The sequence below is a fragment of the Salvelinus fontinalis genome, chromosome 17, assembly GCF_029448725.1.
Source record: "Salvelinus fontinalis isolate EN_2023a chromosome 17, ASM2944872v1, whole genome shotgun sequence".
NCBI lineage: Eukaryota > Metazoa > Chordata > Actinopteri > Salmoniformes > Salmonidae > Salvelinus > Salvelinus fontinalis.
The window spans coordinates 36,003,559-36,030,631 of record NC_074681.1 but is presented as its reverse complement, the minus strand read 5'-3'; the positions used below and the strand labels follow the sequence as shown (position 1 = coordinate 36,030,631).

Below are 27,073 nucleotides of genomic sequence, written 5' to 3'. Positions count from 1 at the left end.
TTCTGCTAGCTTGCTACCCATGACTAGCTGTCTGAATCACGAAGCTAGCACCAGTTAGCAAACACAATTCTACAACTCACAACCTCTCTTTCGCCACCGCCATCCGGCTTGGATTCTCTGTCGATACGACCACGTCTGGTCTGCAGACAAATACCCCATCCGCTGTGCCCTCAACCGGCCTCCGTCTGAGCAGACCCCCTCCGTCTGAGCAGACCATCCCCCCGGGCTACTAACTTTAAACGCCGCGGGCTAGCTTAGTGGAGGCCTCACTACTTCATCTACGGCTGGCCCCTGGACACTATGATCACTTGGCTACATAGCTTATGCCTGCTTGACTGTCCATTAATTCACGGTACTCCATTCTGTTTATTTGTGTTTTATCTGTCGGCTCTGTGCCTTAACTCAGGATCTGTGTGTAGTTAATCCGACCCTCTCTGCCCAGTCGTCGCCATTTTTACCTTCTGTTGCTGTGTTAGCCGACTAGCTGCTGTTATCTGACCTGCTGTTTTAGCTAGCTCTCCCAATCATGACCTGCAATCACTTTATGCCTTATTGTATGTCTCTCTCAAATATCAATATGCCTTGCATACTGTTGTTCAGGCTAGTTATCATTGTTTTGGTTTGCAATGGACTCCGTAGTTCCACTCTCCGTACCTCTGATACCTCCTTTGTCCCACCCCCCACACATGCGGTGACCTCACCCATTGAGACCAGCATGTCCAGAGATACAACCTCTCTTATCATCACCCAGTGCCTGGGCTTGCCTCCGCTGTACCCGTGCCCCACCATACCCTGGTCTGCACATTATGCCCAGAATCTATTCTACCACGCCCATAAATCTGCTCCTTTTATTCCTTGTCCCCAACGCTCTAGGCGACCAGTTTTGATAGCCTTTAGCCGCACCCTCATCCTACTGCTCCTCTGTTCCTCGGGTGACGTGGAGGTAAACCCAGGCCCTGCATGTCCCCAGTCACCCTCATTTGTTGACTTCTGTGATCGAAAAAGCCTTGGCCTCATGCATGTCAACATCAGAAGCCTCCTGCCTAAGTTTGCCTTACTCATCGCTTTAGCACACTCTGCCAACCCTGATGTCCTTGCCGTGTCTGAATCCTGGCTTAGGAAGGCCACCAAAAACTCTGAGATTTCCATACCCAACTATAACACTTTCCGTCAAGATAGAACTGCCAAAGGGGGAGGAGTTGCAATCTACTGCAGAGATAGCCTGCAAAGTTCTGTCATACTTTCCAAGTCTATGCCCAAACAGTTTGAACTTCTAATTTTAAAAATTAATCTCTCCAGAAATAAGTCTCTCACTGTTGCCGCCTGCTACCGACCCCCCTCAGCTCCCAGCTGTGCCCTGGACACCATCTGTGAATTGATCGCTCCCCATCTAGCTTCAGAGTTTGTTCTGTTAGGTGACCTAAACTGGGATATGCTTAACACCCCGGCAGTCCTACAATCTAAGCTTGATGCCCTCAATCTCACACAAATCATCAAGGAACCCACCAGGTACAACCCCAAATCCGTAAACATGGGCACCCTAATAGACATTATCCTGACCAACTTGCCCTCCAAATACACCTCTGCTGTCTTCAATCAAGATCTCAGCGATCACTGCCTCATTGCCTGTATCCGCCACGGGTCCACGGTCAAACGACCACCCCTCATCACTGTCAAACGCTCCCTGAAACACTTCTGCGAGCAGGCCTTTCTAATCGACCTGGCCCGGGTACCCTGGAAGGATATTGACCTCATCCCGTCAGTTGAGGATGCCTGGTCATTCTTTAAAAGTTACTTCCTCACCATATTAGACAAGCATGCTCCGTTCAAAAAATGCAGAACCAAGAACAGATATAGCCCTTGGTTCACTCCAGACCTGACTGCCCTCGACCAGCACAAAAACATCCTGTGGCGAACTGCGATAGCATCGAAGAGCCCCCGTGATATGCAACTGTTCAGGGAAGTCAGGAACCAATACACGCAGTCAGTCAGGAAAGCAAAGGCCAGCTTTTTCAAGCAGAAATTTGCATCCTGTAGCTCTAACTCCAAAAAGTTCTGGGATACTGTAAAGTCCATGGAAAACAAGAGCACCTCCTCCCAGCTGCCCACTGCACTGAGGCTAGATAACACGGTCACCACTGATAAGTCCGCGATAATCGAAAACTTCAACAAACATTTCTCAATGGCTGGCCATGCCTTCCACCTGGCGACTCCAACCTTGGCCAGCAGCCCCGCCCGGCCCGCTGCTACTCGCCCAAGCGTCCCCAGCTTCTCCTTTACCCATATCCAGATAGCAGATGTTCTGAAAGAGCTGGAAAACCTGGACCCATACAAATCAGCTGGGCTTGACAATCTGGACCCCCTATTTCTGAAACTGCCCGCCGCCATTGTCGCACCCCCTATTACCAGCCTGTTCAACCTCTCCTTCGTATCATCTGAGATCCCCAAGGATTGGAAAGCTGCCGCTGTCATTCCCCTCTTCAAAGGGGGAGACACCCTGGACCCAAACTGTTACAGACCTATATCCATCCTGCCCTGCCTAGCTAAGGTCTTCGAAAGCCAAGTCAACAAACAGATCACTGACCATCTCGAATCCCACCGTACCTTCTCCGCTGTGCAATCCGGTTTCCGAGCCGGTCACGGGTGCACCTCAGCCACGCTCAAGGTACTAAACGATATCATAACCGCCATCGATAAAAGACATTACTGTGCAGCCGTCTTCATCGACCTGGCCAAGGCTTTCGACTCTGTCAATCACCATATTCTTATCGGCAGACTCAATAGCCTCGGTTTTTCTAATGACTGCCTTGCCTGGTTCACCAACTACTTTGCAGACAGAGTTCAGTGTGTCAAATCGGAGGGCATGTTGTCCGGTCCTCTGGCAGTCTCTATGGGGGTACCACTGGGTTCAATTCTCGGGCCGACTCTTTTCTCTGTATACATCAATGATGTTGCTCTTGCTGCGGGCGATTCCCTGATCCACCTCTACGCAGACGACACCATTCTGTATACTTCCGGCCCTTCCCTGGACACTGTGCTATCTAACCTCCAAATGAGCTTCAATGCCATACAACACTCCTTCCGTGGCCTCCAACTGCTCTTAAATGCTAGTAAAACCAAATGCATGCTTTTCAACCGTTCGCTGCCTGCACCCGCACGCCCGACTAGCATCACCACCCTGGACGGTTCCGACCTAGAATATGTGGACATCTATAAGTACCTAGGTGTCTGGCTAGACTGCAAACTCTCCTTCCAGACTCATATCAAACATCTCCAATCCAAAATCAAATCTAGAGTCGGCTTTCTATTCCGGAACAAAGCCTCCTTCACTCACGCCGCCAAACTTACCCTAGTAAAACTGACTATCCTACCGATCCTCGACTTCGGCGATGTCATCTACAAAATAGCTTCCAATACTCTACTTAGCAAACTGGATGCAGTTTATCACAGTGCCATCCGTTTTGTTACTAAAGCACCTTATACGACCCACCACTGCGACCTGTATGCCCTAGTCGGCTGGCCCTCGCTACATGTTCGTCGTCAGACCCACTGGCTCCAGGTCATCTACAAGGCTATGCTAGGTAAAGTGCCGCCTTATCTCAGTTCACTGGTCACGATGGCTACACCCACCCGTAGCACGCGCTCCAGCAGGTGTATCTCACTGATCATCCCTAAAGCCAAAACCTCATTTGGACGCCTTTCCTTCCAGTTCTCTGCTGCCTGCGACTGGAACGAATTGCAAAAATCTCTGAAGTTGGAGACTTTTATCTCCCTCAACAACTTTAAAAATCTGCTATCCGAGCAGCTAACCGATCGCTGCAGCTGTACATAGTCCATCTGTAAACTACCCACCCAATTTACCTACCTCACCCCCATACTGCTTTTATTTATTTACTTTTCTGCTCTTTTGCACACCAGTATCTCTTCTTGCACATGATCATCTGATGATTTATCACTCCAGTGTTAATCTGCTAAATTGTAATTATTCGATTTATTGCCTACCTCATGCCTTTTGCACACATTGTATATAGATTCTCTTTTTCCTACCATTTTATTGACTTGTTTATTGTTTACTCCATGTGTAACTCTGTGTTGTTGTCTGTTCACACTGCTATGCTTTATCTTGGCCAGGTCGCATTTGCAAATGAGAACTTGTTCTCAACTAGCCTACCTGGTTAAATAAAGGTGAAATAAATAAAAATAAATAAAATAAAAATGTCTGGTGGGGTAAGTGTGTGTGTCAGTGCTGTGTGTAAGTTGACTATGCAAACAATTTGGAATTTCCAACACATTAATGTTTATTTTAAAAACAAGGTGTGACGCAGTCAGTCTTCCTCAACTCTTAGCCAAGAGAGACTGGCAATGCATCGTATTAATATTAGCCCTCTAATTACAATGAAGAGCAAGACGTGCCACTCTGTGCTAGGCGAGCTGCAGCTTAACTTGGTCTTTCTTTGCAGCACTTGACCATATGACTGGACAATAATCAAGATAAGATAAAATTAGAGCCTGCAGGACTTTGGAGTGTGGTGTCAAAAAATCAGAGCATCTGACAGACCTCTCCCCATCTTTACAACCATTGAATCTATATGTTTTGACCATGACAGTTTTCAATCTAAGCTAACACCAAGTAATTTAGTCTCCTCAATTTATTCAACAGCCACACCATTTATTACCAGATTCAGCTGAGGTCTAGAACTTAGGGAATGATTTGTACCAAATACAATGCTCTTAGTTTTAGAGATGTTCAGGATGGCAGTTTATTACTGGCCACCCATTCCAAAACAGACTGCAACTCTTTGTTAAGGGTTTCAGTGACTTCATTAGCTGTGGTTGCTGAAGCGTGTATGGTTGAATCATCAGCATACACGGACACACATGCTTTTTTTAATATCAGTGGCAGGTCATTGGTAAAAATGTTAAAAAGTAGAGGGCCTAGAAAGCTGCTCTGCGGTACACCACACTTTACTTGCTTGACATTAGAAAATCTTCCATTACAGAAAACACTCTGAGTTCTATTAGGCAGATAGCTCTGAATCCACTACATGGCAGGGGTTGAAAAGCCATAACACATAAATTCTCTCAACAACAGGTTATGATCAATAATATCAAAGGCTGTACTGAAATCTAACAGTAGAGCTCCCACAAACTTCTTATTATCAATTTCTTTCAACCAATCATCATTCATTCGTGTCAGTGCAGTACATGTTGAGTTCCCTTTTCTAAAGGGGTACTCTTGGGCCCCCGAGTGGTGCAGCGGTCTAAGGCACTGCATCTCAGTGCAATAGGTGTCCCTGGTTCAAATCCAGGCTATATCACATCTGGCTGTGATTGGAAGTTCCATAGGGTGGCACACAATTTGCCCAGCGTTGTCCGGGTTTGACTGGGGTAAGCTGTCATTGTAAATAAGAATTTGTTCTTAACTGACTTGCCTAGTTAAAAAAAGATTAAATAAAAAATACAAAAATAAGCATGCTGAAAGTCTGTTGTTCAGATAGAGAAGTAGCATTGTATTTGCTCAAACATCATTTTTTCCAACAGTTTGCTAAGAGTTGGCAGCAAGCTGATTGGTCTACAGTAAAGGCTGCTTTACCACTCTTGGGTAGTGGAATGACTTTGGCTTCCCTCCAGGCCTGAGGACAAAGACTTTCCTCTAGGCACAGATTAAAGATATGACAGATAGGAGTCATATCTTGCAACGCTTTTCTTGAATTATTTGTTTTTTTATGCATGAGTACAATGGCTCACTGTTGGTTGTTGGCATTTCCTGCCTGTTTGCCCACATTGCCAATGAAGTATTCATTAAAATAATTGGCAACATCAAATGGTTTTGGTGATGAATAAGCCATCGGATTTGATGAAAGATGGAGTTGAAAATGTCTTTCTGCCAAAAATGTCATTTAAAGTACTCCAAAGTTTTTTCTATATAATTGATATTGGCTTCATAATACAGTTTCTTCTTCTTTTTGTTGAGTTCAGTCACATAATTTCTCAATTTGCATTAAATCAGTCAGTCGGATCTGCAGCCAGACTTATTAGCCACTCCTTTTGCCCCAAATTTTTCAACCATACAGTTTTTCAATTCCTCATCAATCCATGGAGCCTCAACAGTTCTAAGAGTCAGTTTCTTAACAGGTGCATGTTTATCAATAATTGGAAGAAGCAATTTCATAAATTCATCAAGTGCAGCGTCTAGATGCTCCTCATTAATCACATCAGACCAACACATATCTTTAACATCAACCACATAAGAGTCACAGCAAAATATTTTGTATGATCTCTTATACACTGGATACTGTATAGCCACTATATTGTGATCACTGCATCCAATGGGTACGGATAAAGCTTTAGAATAAAGTTCTTCAGTATTAGTAAAAATGTGATCAATACATGTGGATGATCTTGTTCCTGTAGTGTTTGTAAACACCCTGTTAGGTTGATTAACAACCTGAACCAGATTACAGGCCCTGGTTACAGTGAGAAGCTTCCTCTTGAGCGGACAGCTTGATTAAAGCCCGTCAATATTCAAGTCCCCAAGAAAGTAGACCTCTCTGTTTACATCACATACGCTATAAATATCACAAATATTATTTAGATACTGACTGTTAGCACTTGGTGGCCTATAGCAACACCCCAAAAGAAAAGGCTTTAGATGACCCAGGTGAACCTGCAACCACAACACTTCAATAACACTTCTCGAAGCATTGCAGGGATATGGCTCTGAATATATACAGCAACTCCACCCCCATAAGCATTCCTGTCTTTTCTATAGATGTTATATCCTTATATGGCTACTGCTGTATCATCAAATTCATTATCTAAGTGAGTCTCAGAAATGGCTAATATATGAATGTTATCTGATGTTAGCAAGTTATTGATTTCATGAACCTTATTTTCAGCCATTTATTGGATAGCTTATCAGAGATAGACATAATATGCAAAGAAGCAAGCAAAGCAAGAGAAAAAAATGATTCAGCAGTCCATTAATCAGTTGGTGTGTGTGTGTGCTGAGGGGTTGATGCTACGAACCCATAGGCTTGGCTCTCTCATCCCTTCCAGGCTTTTGGGAGGGTGGACAATGAGCCTGTCATAGCGGATGTAAGCAATGACAGCTTTCATAGTTGGGATCTGATTTCTCCATCATTGTTATCATGGATTCACATACAGAACTGATGTCCTCTCCTAATGACTTACAGATTGCTGTCATGCTGCCGTTCTCCTGTTTAAACTCATCGAGCTGACCCTGGGAGAACTGCAAACTGTTCTTCAGGTCCTGGACTTCAAAGGTCAGGTCGTCTATTCTTTTACTAGTTTTACTGGACAAAACACTTGAAAATTATTTATTGTAACAACTGCTTGTAGAACTCTTTGTGGCCTTCACCTGTGTTACAGCGACACCACTGTCCTTAACGGTACTCCCGCCGGCTTTGGTCTTTGTCATGGTAACAACATAGGTTAAGGTGTTACTCCTCGCAAATCCAGACAAGGTGGATCGCAGGGAAGATTGAAAAAAGCAACAACAAACAGCAGGGATCTAGACACTACAAGCTTGGGACAATCCGCGGTCCCAGCCACAATGGCTAACTGCGTCGTGGGCTGCGTTCAATCCCTCAAGAAAAACCCACTATCTTGATAGGCAGTTAGCTAGCAGCTAGGCTAGCTGCTACGCCAAACAGCTCCTCAGATCCGGCCTTGGTCGGCAGGATCACTGGACAGATAGTAGCAGTCCCAGCAAGTGATACCAAACTATTTGCGGGATCCAAACTTAAAAGGTAGCTAGCTAGTAACCAAACTTTTCAATAGACTTTCAAAACTTTCCAAAACAAAATACTTTCCAAAATAACAAACCGAGCTCTCCCTCGTTCCGCGTTCAACAGAAAGTGATGACAGGAAGTGACGAGTGGGCCTTCCTCTGACACCGCCTGATATAGAGGTCCTGGATGGCAGGGAGCTTAGCCCCAGTAATGTACTGGGCTGTCCGCATCACCCTCTGTAGCTCTTTGCGGTCACGGGTGGTGCATTTGCCATACCAAGTGGTGATGCAGCCGGTCAAGATGCTCTCGATGGTGCAGCTGTATAATTTTTAGACGATCCGAGGACTCATGCCAAATCTTTTCAGCCTCCCGAGGGGGAAGAAGTGCTGCCATGCCCTCTTCACGGCTGTACGGGTGTGTATGAATCATGTTAAGTCCTTCGTGATGTGGATGTCAGGGACCTTGAAGCTCTCGACCCACTCCACAATAGCCCGGTCGATGTGGATAGTGGTGTGCTCTTCCCTCTTTCTCCTATAGTCCATGATTAGCTTACTGACGTTGAGGGAGAGGTTGTTGTCCTGGCACCACACTACTAAGTCTCTGACCTCCTCCCTGTAGGCTGTCTCATCGCCGGTGATCAGGCCTACTACCATTGTGTCATCAGCAAACTTGATGATGGCGTTGGAGTCGTGCGTGGCCACGGAGTCGTGGGTGAATGGGGAGTGCAGGAGGGGACTAAGCACACACCCCTGTCCCCTGTGTTGAGGGTTAGCATGGCGGAGGTGTTGTTGCCAACCTGGGGTTGGTTCGTCAGGAAGTCCAGGATCCAGTTGCAGAGGAAGGGGTTCAGTCCCAGGGTCCCTAGCTTGGTGATGAGCTTAGAGAGGACTATGGTGTTGAACGCTGAGCAATAGTCTATAAACATCATTCTCATATAATTATTTCCCCTCCTGTCCAGGTGAGAGAGTGTGAAGTGCAACTGAGATTGCGTCATCTGTGGATCTGTTGGGGCGTTATGCAAATCGGAGTGGATCTAGGGTGACTGGGATGATGTCGTTGAGGTTTATCATGACCAGCCTCTGAAAGCACTTCATAATTACAGATGTGAGTGCTACAGGTGCGATTTTCATTTAGGCCTGTTCCCTTGGAGCTCTTGGGAACAGAGACAATGGTGGTCAGCTTGAAACATGTTGGGATTACAGACTAGTGCTGAGGAGTATTTCTGTCTGTAATAAACCCCTTTTGTGAGGAAAAACTAATTCTGATTCTTTGCACCCCTGCCCAGTCATTTGAAATCCATAGATAAATGCCTCATTTATTTATTTCAATTGACTGATTTCCTTATATGAACTGTACCTCAGAAAAATCGTTGAAATTATTGCATGTTGCGCTTATATTTTTGTTCAGTATATAATTAATTCCTTCTCACATCTATCTACGGGTTCTCCTCCTCTCATCTTTTCCCTTCGCTTGTGGACTGCAGTGCACAACACATTAGTTGACTGTGACCAGGTGTGAAAATCTTTCCAAGCCAAACCTTCATGTCATGACCGCTAACCACTACACACAGCCTATATCGTTGTCACGTCACAGTCAACATAGCTACTAGAACTAACACGTTAGTAAACCCGCTACAATCATGAAGTACAGTGTACAGTCAGCAGCCAGTAGTTTAGTAGTTACACCGGTGGGCCCTGCTGGCAATAAATATATAAAACCAAAAGTTTACCTTGACTTGGAAGAGTTCCAGTGTTGGATAGCCATAGTCAGCTAGCTAACATAGCATCCCTCTCTGTTTGAGCCAGGTGTTTGAGTAGGCTAAACAAGTTAGCTGCATGCGAAAGTGAAAGTGAACAAAAATATACAACGGAATATAGCTCTCCATCTCTCTCTCTCTCTCTCTCTCTCTCTCTCTCTCTCTCTCTCTCTCTCTCTCTCTCTCTCTCTCTCTCCTCTTCTCTCTCTCTCTCTCTCTCTCTCTCTCTCTCTCTCTCTCTCTCTCTCTCTCTCTCTCTCTCTCTCTCTCTCTCTCTCTCTCTCTCTCTCTCTCTCTCTCTCTCTCTCTCTCTCTCTCTCTCTCTCTCTCTCTCTCTCTCTCTCTCTCTCTCTCTCTCTCTGTGCCTCTTTGCTTGACATTATAGGAACATCAAAAAAAATCAGCCAAGACCTCAGAAAAAAAATTGTAAACCTCCACAAGTCTGGTTCATCCTTGGGAGCAATTTCCAAACGCCTGAAGGTACCACGTTCATCTGTCCAAACAATAGTACGCAAGTATAAACACCATGGGACCACGCAGCTGTCATACCGCTCAGGAAGGAGATGCGTTCTGTCTCCTAGAGATGAATGTACTTTGGTGCGAAAAGTGCAAATCAATCCCAGAACAACAGCAAAGGACGTTGTAAAGATGTTCGTGGAAACAGGTACAAAAGTATCTATATCCACAGTAAAACAAGTCCTATATCGACCGCTCAGCAAGGAAGAAGCCACTGCTCCAAAACCGCCATAAAAAAGCCAGACTACGGTTTGCAACTGCACATGGGGACAAGATCGTACTTTTTGGAGAAATGTCCTCTGGTCTGATGAAACAAAAATAGAACTGTTTGGCCATATTGACCATCGTTATGTTTGGAGGAAAAAGGGGGAGGCTTGCAAGCCGTGAAGCACGGGGGTGGCAGCATCATGTTGTGGGGGTGCTTTGCTGCAGGAGGGACTGGTGCACTTAATAGAAAATAGATGGCATCATGAGGCAGGAAAATTATGTGGATATATTGAAGCAACATCTCAAGACATCAGTCAGGAAGTTAAAGCTTGGTCGCAAATGGGTCTTGCAAATTAACAATGACCCCAAGCATACTTCCAAAGTTGTGGCAAAATGGCTTAAGGACAACAAAGTCAAGGTATTGGAGTGGCCATCACAAAACCCTGACCTCAATCCCATAGACAATTTGTGGGCAGAACTGAAAAAGCGTGTGCGAGCAAGGAGGCCTACATACCTGACTCAGTTACACCAGCTCTGTCAGGAGGAATGGGCCAAAATTCACCCAACTTATTGTGGGAAGCTTGTGGAAGGCTACCCAAAACATTTGACCCAAGTTAAACAATTTAAAGACAATGCTACCAAATACTAATTGAGTGTATGTGAACTTCTGACCCACTGGGAATGTGATGAAAGAAATAAAAACGGAATTAAATAATTCTCTCTTATTCTGACATTTCACATTCTTAAAATAAAGTTGTGATCCTAACTGACCTTTAACAGGGACTTTTTTACTTTTACTTTTATTTGGCTAAGGTGTATGTAAACTTCCGACTTCAACTGTAGCTGTCCTTCGGCTATACCACGGTCTTAATCAATTATTTGGTGACATATGAATATAGTTGGTATAGTTTTATCTAAAAAGGATAACTTTTTTAATGTGTTACTATTTTTATTTGACTTAATCTGCAAACATAAATGGTGTTTGTGTTTGTCTGCACTGCTGTTGACTCTGGGGTGTATGAATGAACAGGACCGCAGGCTTCAAGGTCAGAAGTTACACTGTGTTGACTTGAGGGGTTACAAAAGACCGTTTTAACAATTCCACTGCACAGAGAGGCTTTTCAGAGAGAAGAAACCCTGGTCCTGGTTTGAGTCTTTTCAATATGATATGCATGTAATTTGTTATATCATGACAACAGTAAATAAAAAAAATGGTGCATATCAAACCAGTCAATATAACAATCTGTCACCTTATTGTCAATTTGTGGTCTATCAGTTATTTTCTCTACTTTCGATTCAGTGAACCAGCCAACTGCAGAAAGCTGTATGAAGTAATGAACAATAGATTGGTTGACATTGATATATTTTCCTCAATAATAAATAAATGTGACATTTATGGATATACCGGTAGATCAGTGTTTCACTTCACTTACAGTAAGTGTTTACAGGAGCACCACTGGGTGTATCTTCCAATGGAGTGATATATTACATCTTAGTGCCTTTAATCTGGCAATGCTAAATGTTTTAAAAAATAAACAAGTTGGGACAGCCTGAAAATCTGTTTCTGCCGTTGTCTCTCTCTGCAACTGTCACCACTCTCAGATGATAATCATCTTACAGGCACAGACAGAATAGATGCCCTCCACGCAGCAAGGCTATAACTGTAAATAAGGGTGCCGTTTCTGTCTTTTCAATGTGTGTGTGTGTGTGTGTGCGCACATCCGTGTGTGTGTCCTTTATCTTCCCATCTTCCTATGCTCCAGAGTGCTTTGCTACATTGTTGTGGCGGCTTGAAAGATCAAGTGGGGATAGAGGGAGAAATTAGAGAATGCACCTGGGCACAGCTAAACTGGGACCACTGGCAGCTGCCTAGCTGTAACCACATTTAATTTGCCATCAGTAAGATAGGCATAAGATATGGCGAACAATGTTCTGGCTCAATTCGCCTCCTGATTTCATTCGGAGGACACTCCTCAGGAAAATAGTAAGCATGGGACGAGTTAAAATGCGTACTCTGAAGAACTACTGTACATCTAAAGACGTTTCTTGCGACTTTTGAAAAATAAATGAATACATTTTAACACCACCTCCCTGAATCTGAGGAGAGACCTGGAGAGAAACCATCCCTTTCTGACACGCCAACCAACAGTCTCCTTGGAGCCGGCTCCTGTGCTCATGTCCAGACATGCCACTCTTCACCAAAACTGTTTTGATAGATGGTAGCTCATGATAAATGAGATGAGAGTTTTTTCATACTGAAATAAATATTTCTCACAGTGCGGATTAAGCAACAGAATCACATGTGCGTGTGCATTGAACTGTGAATTTTGGCCATTTCAAAGTCACTGCAATATGAAGTCCTACAGTACATTGACCATTAAATAATGGTCAAAGAGACTAATATTCAAAATGGGAAATGGGATGTTCTGCACAAAAGCCTCTCTTGTCATTCCCCCTCTCTCAACCCTGGGATGCCAACATAATTTTCTCAATGGAAATACCCGTGATAGGCATGTGTGGAAAATCCCAGTTCAGACTGATCCCGATCAAGAGCCAGTACCCTAAATATGCTACCCAGCATTTAGTGCCCCAAAACCCCCACCCCAGACCAGTCCAGGGGCATGATCCCCACTAAAACCCACATTGGGGGTTTAGAATGGGAAGTAGATGGGGCCTCCCCTGTCTGGAGAAGTGCAAGATGACTCCCTGGCAAGCATTTCACCTCACAATAATTTTTTGCACAACGGCAGCCAAGAGAAATGCAAACTTTTTTTTGCACCTGGTTCGACACACGCAACCAGACCCCCCCAAATCCCTCCCATATCCCACTTCAGGAGCGAATAATGGAGGTTTTGTGGGGGGAGGAAGGTAGAGGAGGGGGTATGGACTCAGACTGCTCAGAGGGAAAGTGTGTGTGTGCGTACATACATGTGGTGTGTGTCCGTGGGGAGTATGAAGTGTGTCGCTCCAGAGAAGGTCCATGGGGACGAGGAGGACACGGAGCCTAGGTTATGAGGTTCTGAAGGTTGCCGAGGGCAGGAAGAGAGGAGAGGCGGGGGGCATGCAAATGTCAGATGTCACCCTCCTCTGATGGGGAGAGGGTAATAGGGGGGAGTCAGCCTCCCCTGGTGTTTATGTAGCCTTGGCAGGATTTCCTGCTACATGATGAAATAATTAGAGGCCCAGTGTGGAGGGGCAACGCCATGCCAGGAGTCTGACCAGGAGGAGGCGGTGAATCTATTACTGGTTCTGTAGAAGATGTGTCTCCTTTCTCCCTGGCCTCTTCAATGCCCTTTGTCTTGGTGAAGCAAAACAACGCTTCGTCCACTAAATGATCTTCAGATCTGTATATCGTTTGAGCTAAGAGGACACAAATGATTTGTCAATAAAATGCTGGAAAAGTTCATACATTTTTAGGATGATTCTATTCTTCAACATGTATTTACAGCTCATGAGCAAGCGAAGGCCATTCGCTTCTGCAACATCACTGCTCGTTTACTTGTGGATGTTCAGAAACCCCGTCAGTCATTTCATGGTGTATGATTACCCTTTCTCCCCAGATCAGGAGCACTGAGGTACGGTGCAGGGTCAGAAGGTCAGGCAGATTTGGTGCAAGGACACGTGCAACAGATCAGACTTGTCAGTAGAGGCCCAACTCACTGGAGCAGGATAGGGATGACTGCCAGTCAGCCATGTTTGGTTACAAAGCAGCTCAAGTGTTTTCTGTAGACTCAGTCTAACACATATCAATATAAAACTATTGAGTATGTCAGTTTTAGTTGTACTTATATGAATGTCAATTTCCATGCACTAATAAATTGTAACTACACACTTCGGCTAAGGGCTTTCTGACTGTTTGGCAAGGTAACTCACCCACATAACAACACCCAACTGTTTTCAGACTGGATGATGTCATGTTTTTGGTGTGTATGTGTGTCCGCCCTTCTTCACGTTGTCCATTTGTTTCTCCCCATACAGCCGCGCTGAGGTGTTACCCCAACGCCCTCCTCCACTCCTGGTTTCTCCGCTGTGGCAGCTGCGACAGGTGTCAATGGGGCCTGAGTTCCCTCTGACCTCGCATTTATTGTCATAGCTGGAATAATTGTGCAGGTTACCGTCATCGACCTGCTTCATGCCTGCCTTCCTCTCAAAGCTCACCTTTACACCCTTTTCACTTGTGTTATGTTCACACCTTAAAATAGGAGGGGTTGTAGAGAGGGGACGTGTGTGGGTGTGTGTGTGCTGCATGCATACTCTTACCTGTGTGTGTGTGTAAGCAGGGCAGATTCTGAAGCCTCCAACAGGCAAGCCATTTATCCCCTGGTCATGGTTGTTACCTCTTACATCCCCCTAGAAACACCCAGAATACAAGAGGCATATAAACAAGACTTGACATTTGTGTGCTTGTATTGTGTGGGCTGATGGTTCTGGTTAGTTGGTGTTTACCTTCACCTACGGTAACACAAATGTAAAACTTGTGGTTTCTGTCAACATGCCAGCTACAACATGTGGTATGTACTGTATAGTGGGAAAGACATACATATTTTTGCTCAGGGAGAGCTCTGTGTGTATGTGTGTGTGTGTGTGTGTGTGTGTGTGTGTGTGTGTGTGTGTGTGTGTGTGTGTGTGTGCCTGCACATGCACTTTGTGAATGTGTTTGAGTGTGTTGGGGGTGGGGGGGTATGCCTGTGTGCATTATAGGCTGTTTAAATAAGACCAAACATTGTACAATAGAAAATCTGATCAGATATTATTCAATGGAGAGAGTATTGCATCTTCTGTTCAACGCACTCAATGTACTATACATGTGCGGCCATCTATTGTACAGTCAATGATCAAGGAGTTCAGCAAAGTCCAAACTGGGGTAGCAAGTTATGGGAACTTGCTTGAAATACTGAGCTCAACACAATTACCCAAACACTAAATGAGGCACAGTTACAGTAACAACCCTCGAAACATACCTTGTTTAAAACACGGAACTTAATACTGTCTGCAGGCAGACTATATGCCCAACCTCAGGCCCTGTTCCTCACTTGACACATGCAGTAATCAGAGCGATCATCTAGACTCTCTCTCTCTCAAATGTTTTTTTCAATTCAATTCGCTTTATTGGCATGACGTAACAATGTACATATTGCCAAAGCTTATTTAGGATATTTACAATATAAAAATAAATAAAAATGAGAATCAAAATTGTCAACGGGACAACAGTAACAACAATAGCCAAGGGTCAAAATAACCATACATTCAACAATAACAATAAGCATACAGTAGAGTACATGTGCAGGTTGATTGGTCTGTCAGACACTGTCCCTCAACTTATGGCAGGCAGCAATGTAGTGCGCTGCCAACCAACATCTCTCTGCGTCTTCCCCCAACAGGACGGGTAGCCTATCCTCATCAGAGAGGTTTTTGAAACCTTGAATAAGGGTTTCAAATTTGGGACAATGACACTCTCTAATTGTTTTAGATTTTTTACATTTGGCTCTCTCTCTCTCTCTCTCTCTCTCTCTCTCTCTCTCTCTCTCTCTCTCTCTCTCTGACATGACTTAAGGCTCTCTAATTGTTTTATATTTTTGACATTTTGTCTCTCTCTCTCTCTCTCCAGGGGTGAAAGCTATGATCCCTTATTGATGTCACCTGTTACATCCACTTCAATCAGTGTAAATGAAGGGGAAGAGACAGGTTAAAGAAGGATTTTTAAGCCTTGAAACAATTGAGACATGGATTGTGTATGTGTGCCATTCAGACGACAAAACAATCCAGTGCCTTTCAACGGGGTATGGTAGTAGGTGCCAGACGCATCGGTTTGTGTTAAGAACTTCACGCTCAACAGTTTCCTGTGTATCAAGAATAGTCCACCACCCAAATGACATCTAGCCAACTTGACACAACTGTGGGAAGCATTGGAGTCAACATGTGCCAGCATCCCTATGGAATGCTTTCGACACATTGTATAGTCCATGCTGTCACGCCCTGGCCTTAGAGAGCTTTTTATGTCTCTATTTTGGTTTGGTCAGGGTGTGATTTGGGTGGGCATTCTATGTTCATTTTTCTATGTGTTGTATTTCTTTGCTTTGGCCGGGTATGGTTCTCAATCAGGGACAGCTGTCTATCGTTGTCTCTGATTGGGAACCATACTTAGGTAGCATTTCCCCACCTGTGTTTTGTGGGTAGTTATTTTCTGTTTAGTGTTTTCTGCACCTGACAGAACTGTTCGTTGTCATTTCTCATTTTGTTATTTTTGTTCTAGTGTTCAGTGTTAATAAAAAATCATGAACACTTACCACGCTGCGCTGTGGTCCGATTCTTCCTCATGCAACGATGACCGTTACAGAACTACCCACCACAAGCGAACCAAGCAGCGTGGTATGGAGGAGCAGAGGGTTCAGGACTCCTGTACATGGGAGGATATACTGAACGGAAAGGGACCCTGGAGACAGGCTGGGGAATATCGCCGCCCGAAAAAGGAACTGGAGGCAGCTAAAGCCGAGAGGCGGTGATATGAGGCAAGTGAGCGAAGCAGGCACGAGAGGCAGCCCCAAATTGTTTGGGGGGGGCACACGGGGAGATTGGCGGAGTCAGGCTATAGACCTGAGCCAACTCCCCGTGCTTACCGGAAGCAGCGTGGTACTGGTCAGGCACCGTGTTATACAGTAAAGCGCAGTTATACGGTAAAGTGCACGGTGTCTCCAGGGCGCGCTCATAGCCTGGTGCGCTATATGCCAGCCCTCCGCAAGTGCCATGCGAGAGTGGGCATCCAGCCGGGGCGGATTGTGGCAGCTCAGCGCGCTTGGTCTCCGGTGCGCCGTTTCGGCCCAGCTGTCTATCGTTGTCTCTGAATGGGAACCATACTTAGGTAGCTTTTTCCCACCTATGTTTTGTGGGTAGTTGTTTTCTGTTTAGTGTTTTCTGCACCTGACAGGACTGTTTCGGTTTCGTTTTTGCACTTTGTTATTTTGCTCAGTGTTCAGTTCAATAAAAGTCATGAACACTTACCCCGCTGCGGTCCGATTCTTCCTCATCAGACGACGACACCCGTTACACATGCCCTGAAGAATTGAGGCTGTTCTGAGTGCAAAAGGGGGGATGCAACTCAATATTAAGATGGAGGTCTTAATGATTTGTACACTCATTGTACAGTAGGTATAAACTTGAATATAGTGAGAGATGCAGACTCCATAGCCCAGCTTGTGTCATCATGAGCAAAGTTGAGAAAGTTGATGCATTTGTCAGATCATTAATATAAACTAGAATTAAAATAATAAAGATCCAAGAATCGATCCCTGTTGAACATCACACTTGAAAAGTGAGGTAGCAAAATGAAGGCATCAGAAAAGTTCAGCTCATTTTAAATTATGAGGTAAACGACTCTGTCATGGCAAGCGTCAACAACTTCACTCCATGAAATCCATCAATCAAAATAGAGGAAATATCATCGGTCATACTTACTCTGAAACACCGTGCCAGTAAATACGGTCTGTTTGAGTACATACAAGCAGTTTTATTTCCATCCATTTCCTCTGAGTATGCGAATATGCAAGGCTTTAGAGCTCCTCTCTCATTGCTCAATCAAACTAGATCCTGTTCCAGCGCAAGTGTAATTGAGCAGTGCGTGCAACTACTCCAGAGGGGCTTCCCCTGGCTTACGTTCCCTAGCCTCGGTGACTCAGCCCTGGCCAGATGAAAGGAAGCTGGGCCCTGAGCACTCCGCTTACATCCAGGCCTTTTTCCTCCAGTCGCTCTGTAGCCCAGCCAAACCAACCGTCCCTCTGTGGGTATGAAGTGGGGGGCTTCAGCGGATGTGGGGGTCCAAGGGTGGTTGTCAAGGGGTGTGTAAAGGGGTGTAAGGAGGTATAGATTGGAACCGGAGTGGTGTGACCGAAGCTGAAGCGATGTCAGCTCACCTGGGATGCAGGGAGAAAGGACAGAGTTCAAAGCTGAACGTCTAGACAACATCTTCCTGTCTGGAGGGATCCTGTGTGGCACCAAGATGGCCGACAGGAGTGCAGAGTGGGAGGGGGTTTGGCAGCAACTGGCTGGGCTGACAGAGCTCAATTTACAATCCACATTGAATATGAATTGCATGGTTAAGAAGCCAATGAGAGTGTGCTCTAAAGTTCACAGGTTTCTTGATCTCCTTGTTCATTCTTGATCCCCAAACTTCCATCTGAAAGTGACTCTCGTTGTGTTAGGGTTAGTGACTATGAAGGGAAAGAGTATGTGAAGAGTTTTGAGTTAATGTCAAAGAAGTATGGGGTGGGTTCTACAGCACAAAGTGCAATGTTTCAAGGAGTCATAATGGCATTAAACATACAACCTTGCTGTTAGCAGCACTACGCACCAAACAACTGAGCCATTTGACAGCCAAGAATGACAACATAGTTCAGGAGGTCAGTAAGGGTTTTGCAGGACACTCCTCTTAAGCAACAAAACAAACACCAGCTCAGAGACGGAAGGTCTGGGCCAGAGTAGGCAGACCCAGAGGGGCAGGCATTAAGGGCAGTGTGTTTTGGGTCGGACTTCCACGTGGGAGTGATGTTGTATTCTCTGTTTCCTAAGGCCAGAGTGATAGTGGCTGCACAGAGTCCTGTCGCTAGCCAAGGAGCTGTCATCAGCTCCATTTCCTACCACCACAACAACATCCATGGACTGAAGTCCTGACATGCAACACACTAGAAGAAGTGCATTGTTCCTGCCAGCCTGACCAGCCAAGCCATCAACATGTCATGTGCAGTAATGCCATAAGAAGCACCATATTTCCATCGCAGTCAGTCTTTCTATCCTCAATATAAACCTTTGCCGTCCCAAAGAACAACACACCAGCCTGTTTTATAAGTTGTCAACATGACTTTAAATCACATACATCTAAAAACACCTACATCTTCACGTGGAAAGAGCTGGGCTCAGCATTGAGATCTGATGTCACTGAATGAGACCTGATGCATATGCCTTGACACCAGTGGACATTTATCTTCCTTCCAGAAAACATGACCTCTGCAGCCCTCCTCTGTCCCCCAGGTTAGCCTGTCACAGCTTATTTGGATGACAGGCGCTCTGAGGGCTCTAGCCCCCCAGGCCTGCTGGGTAATAGTACTCCTGCCCACCTCCACCTTAATTTTCTATATTTCGTCTTTTGGTCAAAAACATTATATGCCAATGGCAAATAGCCTCCCGTTGAATCGTTATCATTTGGATTAACCTCTCTGAAAGTGTCTAGACTGAAAACATATTTCACAATGTCAAAACTCATGAACATAGCTTGAAATTGTATAACAAACCCCCTAACTTAATGATTAAATAAAAAACAATAGCCATAGGTAAATGTGCTGTGCCTTTCCATCAACACCAAAATAGCAAAACAAGACCATTTCCATTAGGTTTGTTATTCTTCTATGGCCGATGACAAGATGCAATGCCTTGAGGGGTATTATCTTACACACACAGGCATATGTGTGGACCAAGCATATCTCCACTGTCACAATAGAGAAAGCCCTACCGAGACGTTGCTGTAAGAACAATTGCAATGCAAGAGGAAAACGGGATGTGAAATGTTTTCAGACTGTTTTGAGGGAGGAAAAACAGCAACAGAAGTCTCGAATAAAGAATCCATTTCCTTTTTTAGACTTTGATCACTTATCAGTTTGCTTTGTAATGTCTATCCTTCACCAGTTGTTGTACTAGTTGCCATTTCTACTGTGCGTAAATGCTTGTCCCTCCTCTTCCTTCTGCTTCCTCCACATGTGTGTAACAGGATGGGGGTTTCACTATGATGGGAAATAGAAAGAACGTTAGAACCAAGTCACTCTTGGATTGGGCCCATTTCCCGACAAAGTTTGACAACATAAAGCAGCATCAGAATCCAGAGGACCCCTCTCCTCTCTAGGGCCAATCGAATGGAGCGGACACTGCAATTTATGTCATCGTTTCATATTTGATATGCAACCCATAAATCTCTAGACTGAGGATCTTTGTCCGTTCTATCAAATCTATTTCTATGGTTGTACCCATCCAGAGCTCAATAAGGTATGAGCTTGGTGTCACACACAGTACAGTGGAAAAAGGGAGGCAGAGAGAAGCCAAGGAACAAAAATTATTCAATCTTCAGCTGTGCTGCAGAACATTTCACATTTAGGTCTACATGTGGTCACTGCAGTTCTATTTGAGACAACCCCAAACAAATCACCATGCAGGTGGGAAAAACAAAGCCTTTGAGTTTGGAGTTTGGAGCAAACAAACACACACTGATGTCAAGTCAACCAACAGTATTCCCCCAATACATTTTTTATATGATGTCACCTGATATGATATCATGACCTAACCAAAAGATTAGACTCAATGCACCTTTATCTGAGCCTTGTACACAATGGTCTGAGTAACAGGGAGCACTAACTTAGAAAGATGACAAAATCCAGATGACTGTTTTGGCAATTATGTCAGGCATACTTTGATTCCTCTCTCACACAACTGTATCACACAAGTGTTACCTCAAATGGACCTACACCAAAAAATAAGATATCATCTTGTAACCCAAGACAATAGCTTCCTAGTTCCAACAAGACCCTCTAACAAACTCCAGATTAACCGTTTCTACTGTCTGTCTGTCTCAATGATTCAATGAGGTGAGTTATCCAATATAATGATAACTGGGCTTCTATGGAAAGAGCTAAAATGTGAGCCATTATTATGAGGGACTCTATTTACATATGTTTGTCATCATACCTGTGATGGACATGAATTGTTGGACGTTTGTGTCCATATTGCCTAACCTCCATGCTTTCCCATTTACAGCTTAGGAGAAACATTTGGAAATAACGTTGTGAAGTGGGTCAATTAGGCTTTTTAAATGGTGAAATTCACTGGCGAAGAATTTAAGTCGGAGTGGTTTACTTGTCTTTGTAATTATGTAAAAAAACGGTTTTCCCAAGCGTCTGAAAGTTGATATTTTGAACGGTTGTGGGTTTTTATTAAATTCCCGCATAGGGAGAAACACAAAGATGAAGAGGCTGATATTGTCAATCACACACTCAAAAACGAAATATAAAAATGGGCATATTATAATAAGCATACCGTTCATTTGATCAGATTCAGTGGGTTTCAGTGGTATCCCAGAGAAAGGTTTAAATGGTTCTGTCTGCTCGTGAAATGTGATAATTACATATTCTAGGAACGGTGAATCTAATAATAATTATGTATCGTCATATTTTTCCATTACAAGAAATCGATTTCTTGCACTTTGGAAAAAATGGCGTTTAAGTCGAATTTATCAAATGATAATTAAAATAATGTGTAGCTATAATAATAATAAAAAGCATTTGTATGAATGTAATTGGCACGTTTAAATTAGGCATTGCTGATAACAAACAAATACATATATTTTAAAGAAAGGATAAAATTTACAAAATACTTCAATAAAATATTTTCAACGGTGATGATAAAAAACATCCATTGTGTGTATGTGTCAGAGCTGATGTGACGCGCACAAAGTCAGTGGTCAGCTGCTCTCTTATAAAAACAAAACAAGAAACGAACTTTGTAAAAACAAATACACGTTTATACAGGCATAAATGTTAGCACAAGGCTATCACAATTAGCATAACTCAAAGTCAATACAAGTAATTATTAAATACTATGCTGGCTATTATAGCGAATGAGCACAATTTCACCACTATATTAGAATGTGCATGCATTTGTATTATGAAAACGAAAAAATGAAAGAGACCTGCTGAAAAATTCCTTTCGAGCAAAATTATACCATTTCAGTAAAACAGGGAGGGTAAAGAAATGCTGCAGTGGGCCATACATCGCATAACTTATAACAGTTGCATGATGATCATTGTTATAATGCTTTTCCAATTGAAAAGGGTCCCCACGCCTAGCAGGTTTAACTAATGCTTTGTGCGTACAATGGCAAAACAAATAATGGGCAAACAATACATTATTTAAAAATATTAGAGGTTTCACAAACCTGCTTGTATTTAGCAATTATAGGGCCCATTGTTCATTGAACTACTACCACCATCATAATCAGCTGCAGGTAGCAATAACGATACTGAACTCAGCTGGGATACAATAAGACAAAATTGGGTGCTGTCCGTTGCTTTCTGCCCAGATGCCACCGGTTAGTCCTAATGGGGTGCATTAAAAAAGAAATGATTGCGGCTGTACGAGTTCTTTCTTTTCTGAAACTAAGGTTGCAAACATTCGGCTACAGTAGTAGCTGTAAGATATACACCAGGCCTAAATGGGCTGTTAAATTTTGTTCCAATTTCTTTTCACGTTTGGCATTGAAGCAGCGCGTAGCCTACTGTGAAATGAGAATTAATCATGAGCGTCTTATCCAGGAAGATTGTTGAATATGTCCCCCCTCGAAGATCAAAGGTTACATCGAAATACTTTCCCTATGGATAACATGTCATATCCACTGCAAGGCGGGCATGTGTAAAGGAGGTGCGGCCAAGACCGTCATAATGGAGAGGGAAAAAGCTACACCCTCAGTAATGTAAAGACCGCTTTCAGTGGAGCATGGTTGGTGCAGCAGCCTCTGACACTGGACTATACCGGATTATTCTCCTGGTTGATTTATTTTAGGACTACAAGTAATGTATTGGAAAAGTGAACTAATGTTGGCTTGCTCCAAGGTGGACGATATTGAAAATGGGTTCAACTCAATTTCCAACAGCACGGTAAGCCTATGTTCAATATTGGCAAAAAAGTATCGGAGCATTCATCGTGTTTTGAGAATATTTTCCTTCATTTCTTGCTATTACCATTAGTTTAAATGGCCTATAATTGGACCGAATTGTCTACTCCAAACCGATAGGCTATGATTTGGTTCCAAGTTAGCGACATAATTTTCTAGTAGATTTCTGATGTGCCCACCATTAGTTTTCTGGGCACAAATCAGTTAATTCATTACCTGAGGGAGTGTGCGTTTATTAATCAAAATAAATGCATGCAGCTGTGACAGCCGCGGGTTGATCGCACGTTGGTTTGAAGAGGGCTGCAGTGGCGCTAATTGCCAAAAGTCAGCAAACATTTTTATTTTATTTGGCCAATAAGGCTAATTGTTTTTTAATATAGCCTATTCTGTTCAACCATTTGTTTTAAATTTCACTTTGAGAATTGCCCTCCTGCAGACAACTAATTTGACATCAGAAACGGATGAGTGGGTTATGTGAACCATCCTGTTGCGAAAAGTGCTTGAAGTAGGCTATAACATTTTCTCAAGAATCGTGCAATTTGGTTTGTAAATTCTTATTCTTCGAGATGGTATCTTATTTTACTCCAATTTCTTTTGACCCCTCACTATGCCTAAGGAGGGATGTGGAGGTGCATCTTCCGACCCTCAGAGCATAGGCTATCTGTGATTCCTACTTTTACTTGAACGCCTATTTCAGTAAGCGTAAAACCTTTTGTGGAAATTATGACAACTTCCAAACTCAGTTAGGACACATTATGTCAAAAATACATTTTTGTCCGTAGTTTACGTATGTAAAATATTTTGTCAATTTTATTTGACTTTAATTTACTAATTTTATATCCAGGGCACCTCGGAAGACATTTTTGAAGACGAGTCATATTCACCGTCTTCGTCTTTGTCGTCATCCTCGACACTGCAGACGATGGCATCAGCCTCTCTGGGGAAAAGCCTTTGTGCAAGTTGTGGTTTGGAGATAGTTGACAAATACCTGCTCAAGGTAAGTTGCCGAGCCCATGACGGGCTTAATTTATTAGGCCTATTCAACCAAGGCCTAAAAGTCTTATGTTAAATGGTTGTCCCACGTCCATAAACTAATAGGCCTACAGTATTCACATTTTCAAATGAGAAGAAAGTTTGACATTGACCTATTTGTTAAGTTAGCCTAAATAAAATCACATTTCAGTTCAGATATTTAAAAAAATATTAAACATTTATTACTGACATCGAAAGATATTCATACTTGCCTTTCGTGTACTAAAATGGTAGATTAAGCTACTATTTCGGTTGAATAAATGTTTGCGGTCTGACTGCTACGGCTACATTTCAGGTGAACAACTTGTGCTGGCACGTGAAGTGCCTCTCGTGCAGCGTGTGCCAAACTCCTCTTGGAAGGCATGTCAGTTGTTACATCAAAGAGAAAGAGGTTTTCTGCAAACTCGACTACTTCAGGTAATTATATGGCCTCAGATTGTGTATCTTAATAAGCCTGTTTAAATAAAAAATATTGATTCTTAGAATTGAGTGTTGACATTACCTTGGGCCCTATGAGGCCATGCACCACCTCAGCCTACAATTTACATTTCTTATGTTTGAAAACAAAGGTTTAAATCTTCAATTTGATCATGCATTTTTACATCAAACTAACTTTTCATTGCAATTTTTATAAACTTGTATATGTTATCAAGAATATTTGCATTCCCCACAGTTCTACATTATTAGTAGGCTAGAATGTATTTTAGCCTATCATGCAAAATTGTATAATACAAATGTGTTGCATTATGTAGTTAACTGTAAATGACAAACATATCAGTGTCATGTTAAAATACAATCCAACTTTCTCACAGGAAGTATGGAACTCGCTGTGCCCGCTGTGGCAGGAACATCCACTCCAACGACTGGGTAAGAAGGGCGAAGGGCAACACCTACCACCTGGCCTGCTTTGCCTGCTTCTCCTGCAAGCGCCAGCTCTCCACGGGGGAAGAGTTTGCCCTGGTGGAGGAGAGGGTGCTGTGCCGCATCCACTACGACTGCATGCTGGACAACCTGAAACGGGCCATGGAAAGTGGTAAGCAACATTAAGGGTGTATAGAAAGAACAGGAAGGCCTGTATTTTGAGAAGGTGTTTATTGTACAATATTCAGACTGTACACAGGCCTTTTTTCTACACATTTATGATGTAGCAATTTAATTGAATGATCTTTTGAAACATTCGTTGATAACTGATTGTTTGTGGTCACATGTCCTTACAGGAAAAGGTGTGAATGTAGAGGGAGCCCTACCGTCAGAGCAGGAAGAGTCCCAGGCCAAACCAACTAAGAGGGCTCGCACTAGCTTCACTGCAGACCAGCTACAGGTGAACATCATGGCTGATTTTAAAAAACTTTTCTGTTCCCCCAGAAACCACTGACATGCATTTTTGGAATTGCACTTGACACCACCCCAAGCGCTCACTCTACTGATAGATACTGTACTTTGAGGAAAAATTTACCTTCTATGCCTGTGGTATGTGGTTGTCCCACCTAGCGATCTTAAGATGAATGCACTAACAAAGTTGTTCTGGATAAGAGTCTGCTAAATGCCTAAAATGTAAAAGTGCCAAAACCATACCAAGATCAATATTCATGTGTGCATCTTGCTTTCTCTGTATCTTGTCTGTCAGGTGATGCAGGCTCAGTTTGCTCAGGACAACAACCCTGATGCTCAGACCCTCCAGAAACTGGCAGAGAGGACTGGTCTCAGTCGCAGGGTCATCCAGGTGAGCGCGCTAACTTTTTAGCCTAGTCAAATAATTAGGTGTCCCTGAAATGACAAAGAAAGCTTAACCCATCCCTGTTCCATCTCCAGGTTTGGTTCCAGAACTGCCGAGCTCGTCATAAGAAGCACGTGAGCCCCAACCACCACATGTCGTCCGCAGCAATGTCATCACTGCAGCAGTCCAGGCTTTCTCCGCCTCTCCTGGATGATCTCCAGTACACGGCTTACATACCAACAGACACACCCATGCACACGCCCATGCTTACCGCACTACACACATACATGGATGGTGAGCAAAGTCGGCACTTGGAGATCACAGGTTCATATTTTTACATGTCTTGTGTATCATGAGTGACATCTTATTAGTTTTGTGTTAGAAATCAGTGCAAAGATCTGAAGTCACAATATTTGAAATCACAATATGACTAGTGTATCAATATTACTATAACCAATCATGGGTTTTGGACTAACAATAGCATGTTTGTGTTCTTCAGTGCACTCTCCATCCTCACTGGTGTTCCAGCCTATTATGTCCCATTCCATGACACAGCTGCCAATCAGCCATGCCTGATCGTTATATTCCACCCCCTGCAGAACCGGGTCAGAATGCTGCGGAGCGATACTCACCGTCCATCAAAGGGCGTGGGGCACCTACATTAAATTATTTGTTGAGGGTTTATCGAAGGAGTTACAATGGTCAGAATTTAATGTCTAAACTTTTTGTTAATATATATAGTATCTATATTGGTTATGAAATTTCATATTTAATTTATTTGATGCATGTGACAGCACTTTGTTTAAAGTAATGAAATTATTTGATATCTTAGTTTCTGTTTTGTCGCTGATTATATAGCTCATCTCTGTTTTTGATGGCTGTGAAGAAATACTGAATAAAAGCCATATGATCACTGCTGACAATGAGGGACTGGACTTTACTAGATGTTGTCTTGTTCTGAAGTTCATGAGGATCATAATGCCATTTGACACTTCACATTTTAACTGATTGAATAGTCTCTGTTGTAGGGGGCATATGCCTAAAAGTCACATTTCTGTTTCTGGTAGACTTTCGCTTGGGCACTGGCACATGCCCATGGGCAAGAATGCCGTTAGAACATTGAGACTCATCCTCTTGCCTTTAGTCCCTCGTCGTTTCACTCCACTGAATCTTTTTCTCTCTTCCTACTCTTCTGTCTTTTCGTCCGGCGCCTGCGGAGCATCCTCCTCAGAGTGCGGGTCATGTGGTAGGGTCGAGTTGCTGAACCATCGTTGTACTCTTGATCCAGCACTGGAATAAGAGTTGAAAAGACTAACTGAAACTGAGGGAGAATAGACTGGCATTTGGGATTTATGGTTCTGTGTAAAAAATATTTAAAGTCTTAGCTG

General features: G+C 43.5%; 1 protein-coding gene across 2 annotated transcripts; it reads left to right on the top strand.

Annotated features, from left to right (window-relative positions):
* Positions 1 to 22,713: 22,713 nt before the first annotated feature.
* On the top strand, positions 22,714 to 26,538 carry LOC129814242 (LIM/homeobox protein Lhx8-like). Of its 2 annotated transcripts, none has more exons than XM_055867231.1 (8): positions 22,714 to 22,919; positions 23,781 to 23,933; positions 24,264 to 24,385; positions 24,781 to 25,001; positions 25,186 to 25,289; positions 25,596 to 25,691; positions 25,781 to 26,009; positions 26,185 to 26,538. In XM_055867231.1, exons 1-8 carry the CDS (start codon positions 22,836 to 22,838, stop codon positions 26,259 to 26,261), a joined length of 1,086 nt encoding a protein of 361 aa, XP_055723206.1. In that variant the 5' UTR covers positions 22,714 to 22,835; the 3' UTR covers positions 26,262 to 26,538. The 2 variants fall into 2 exon arrangements, with proteins under 2 accessions (XP_055723206.1, XP_055723207.1); XM_055867232.1 differs by having other exon boundaries at positions 25,781 to 25,979; positions 26,185 to 26,537.
* The last annotated feature ends 535 nt before the right edge of the window (positions 26,539 to 27,073 follow it).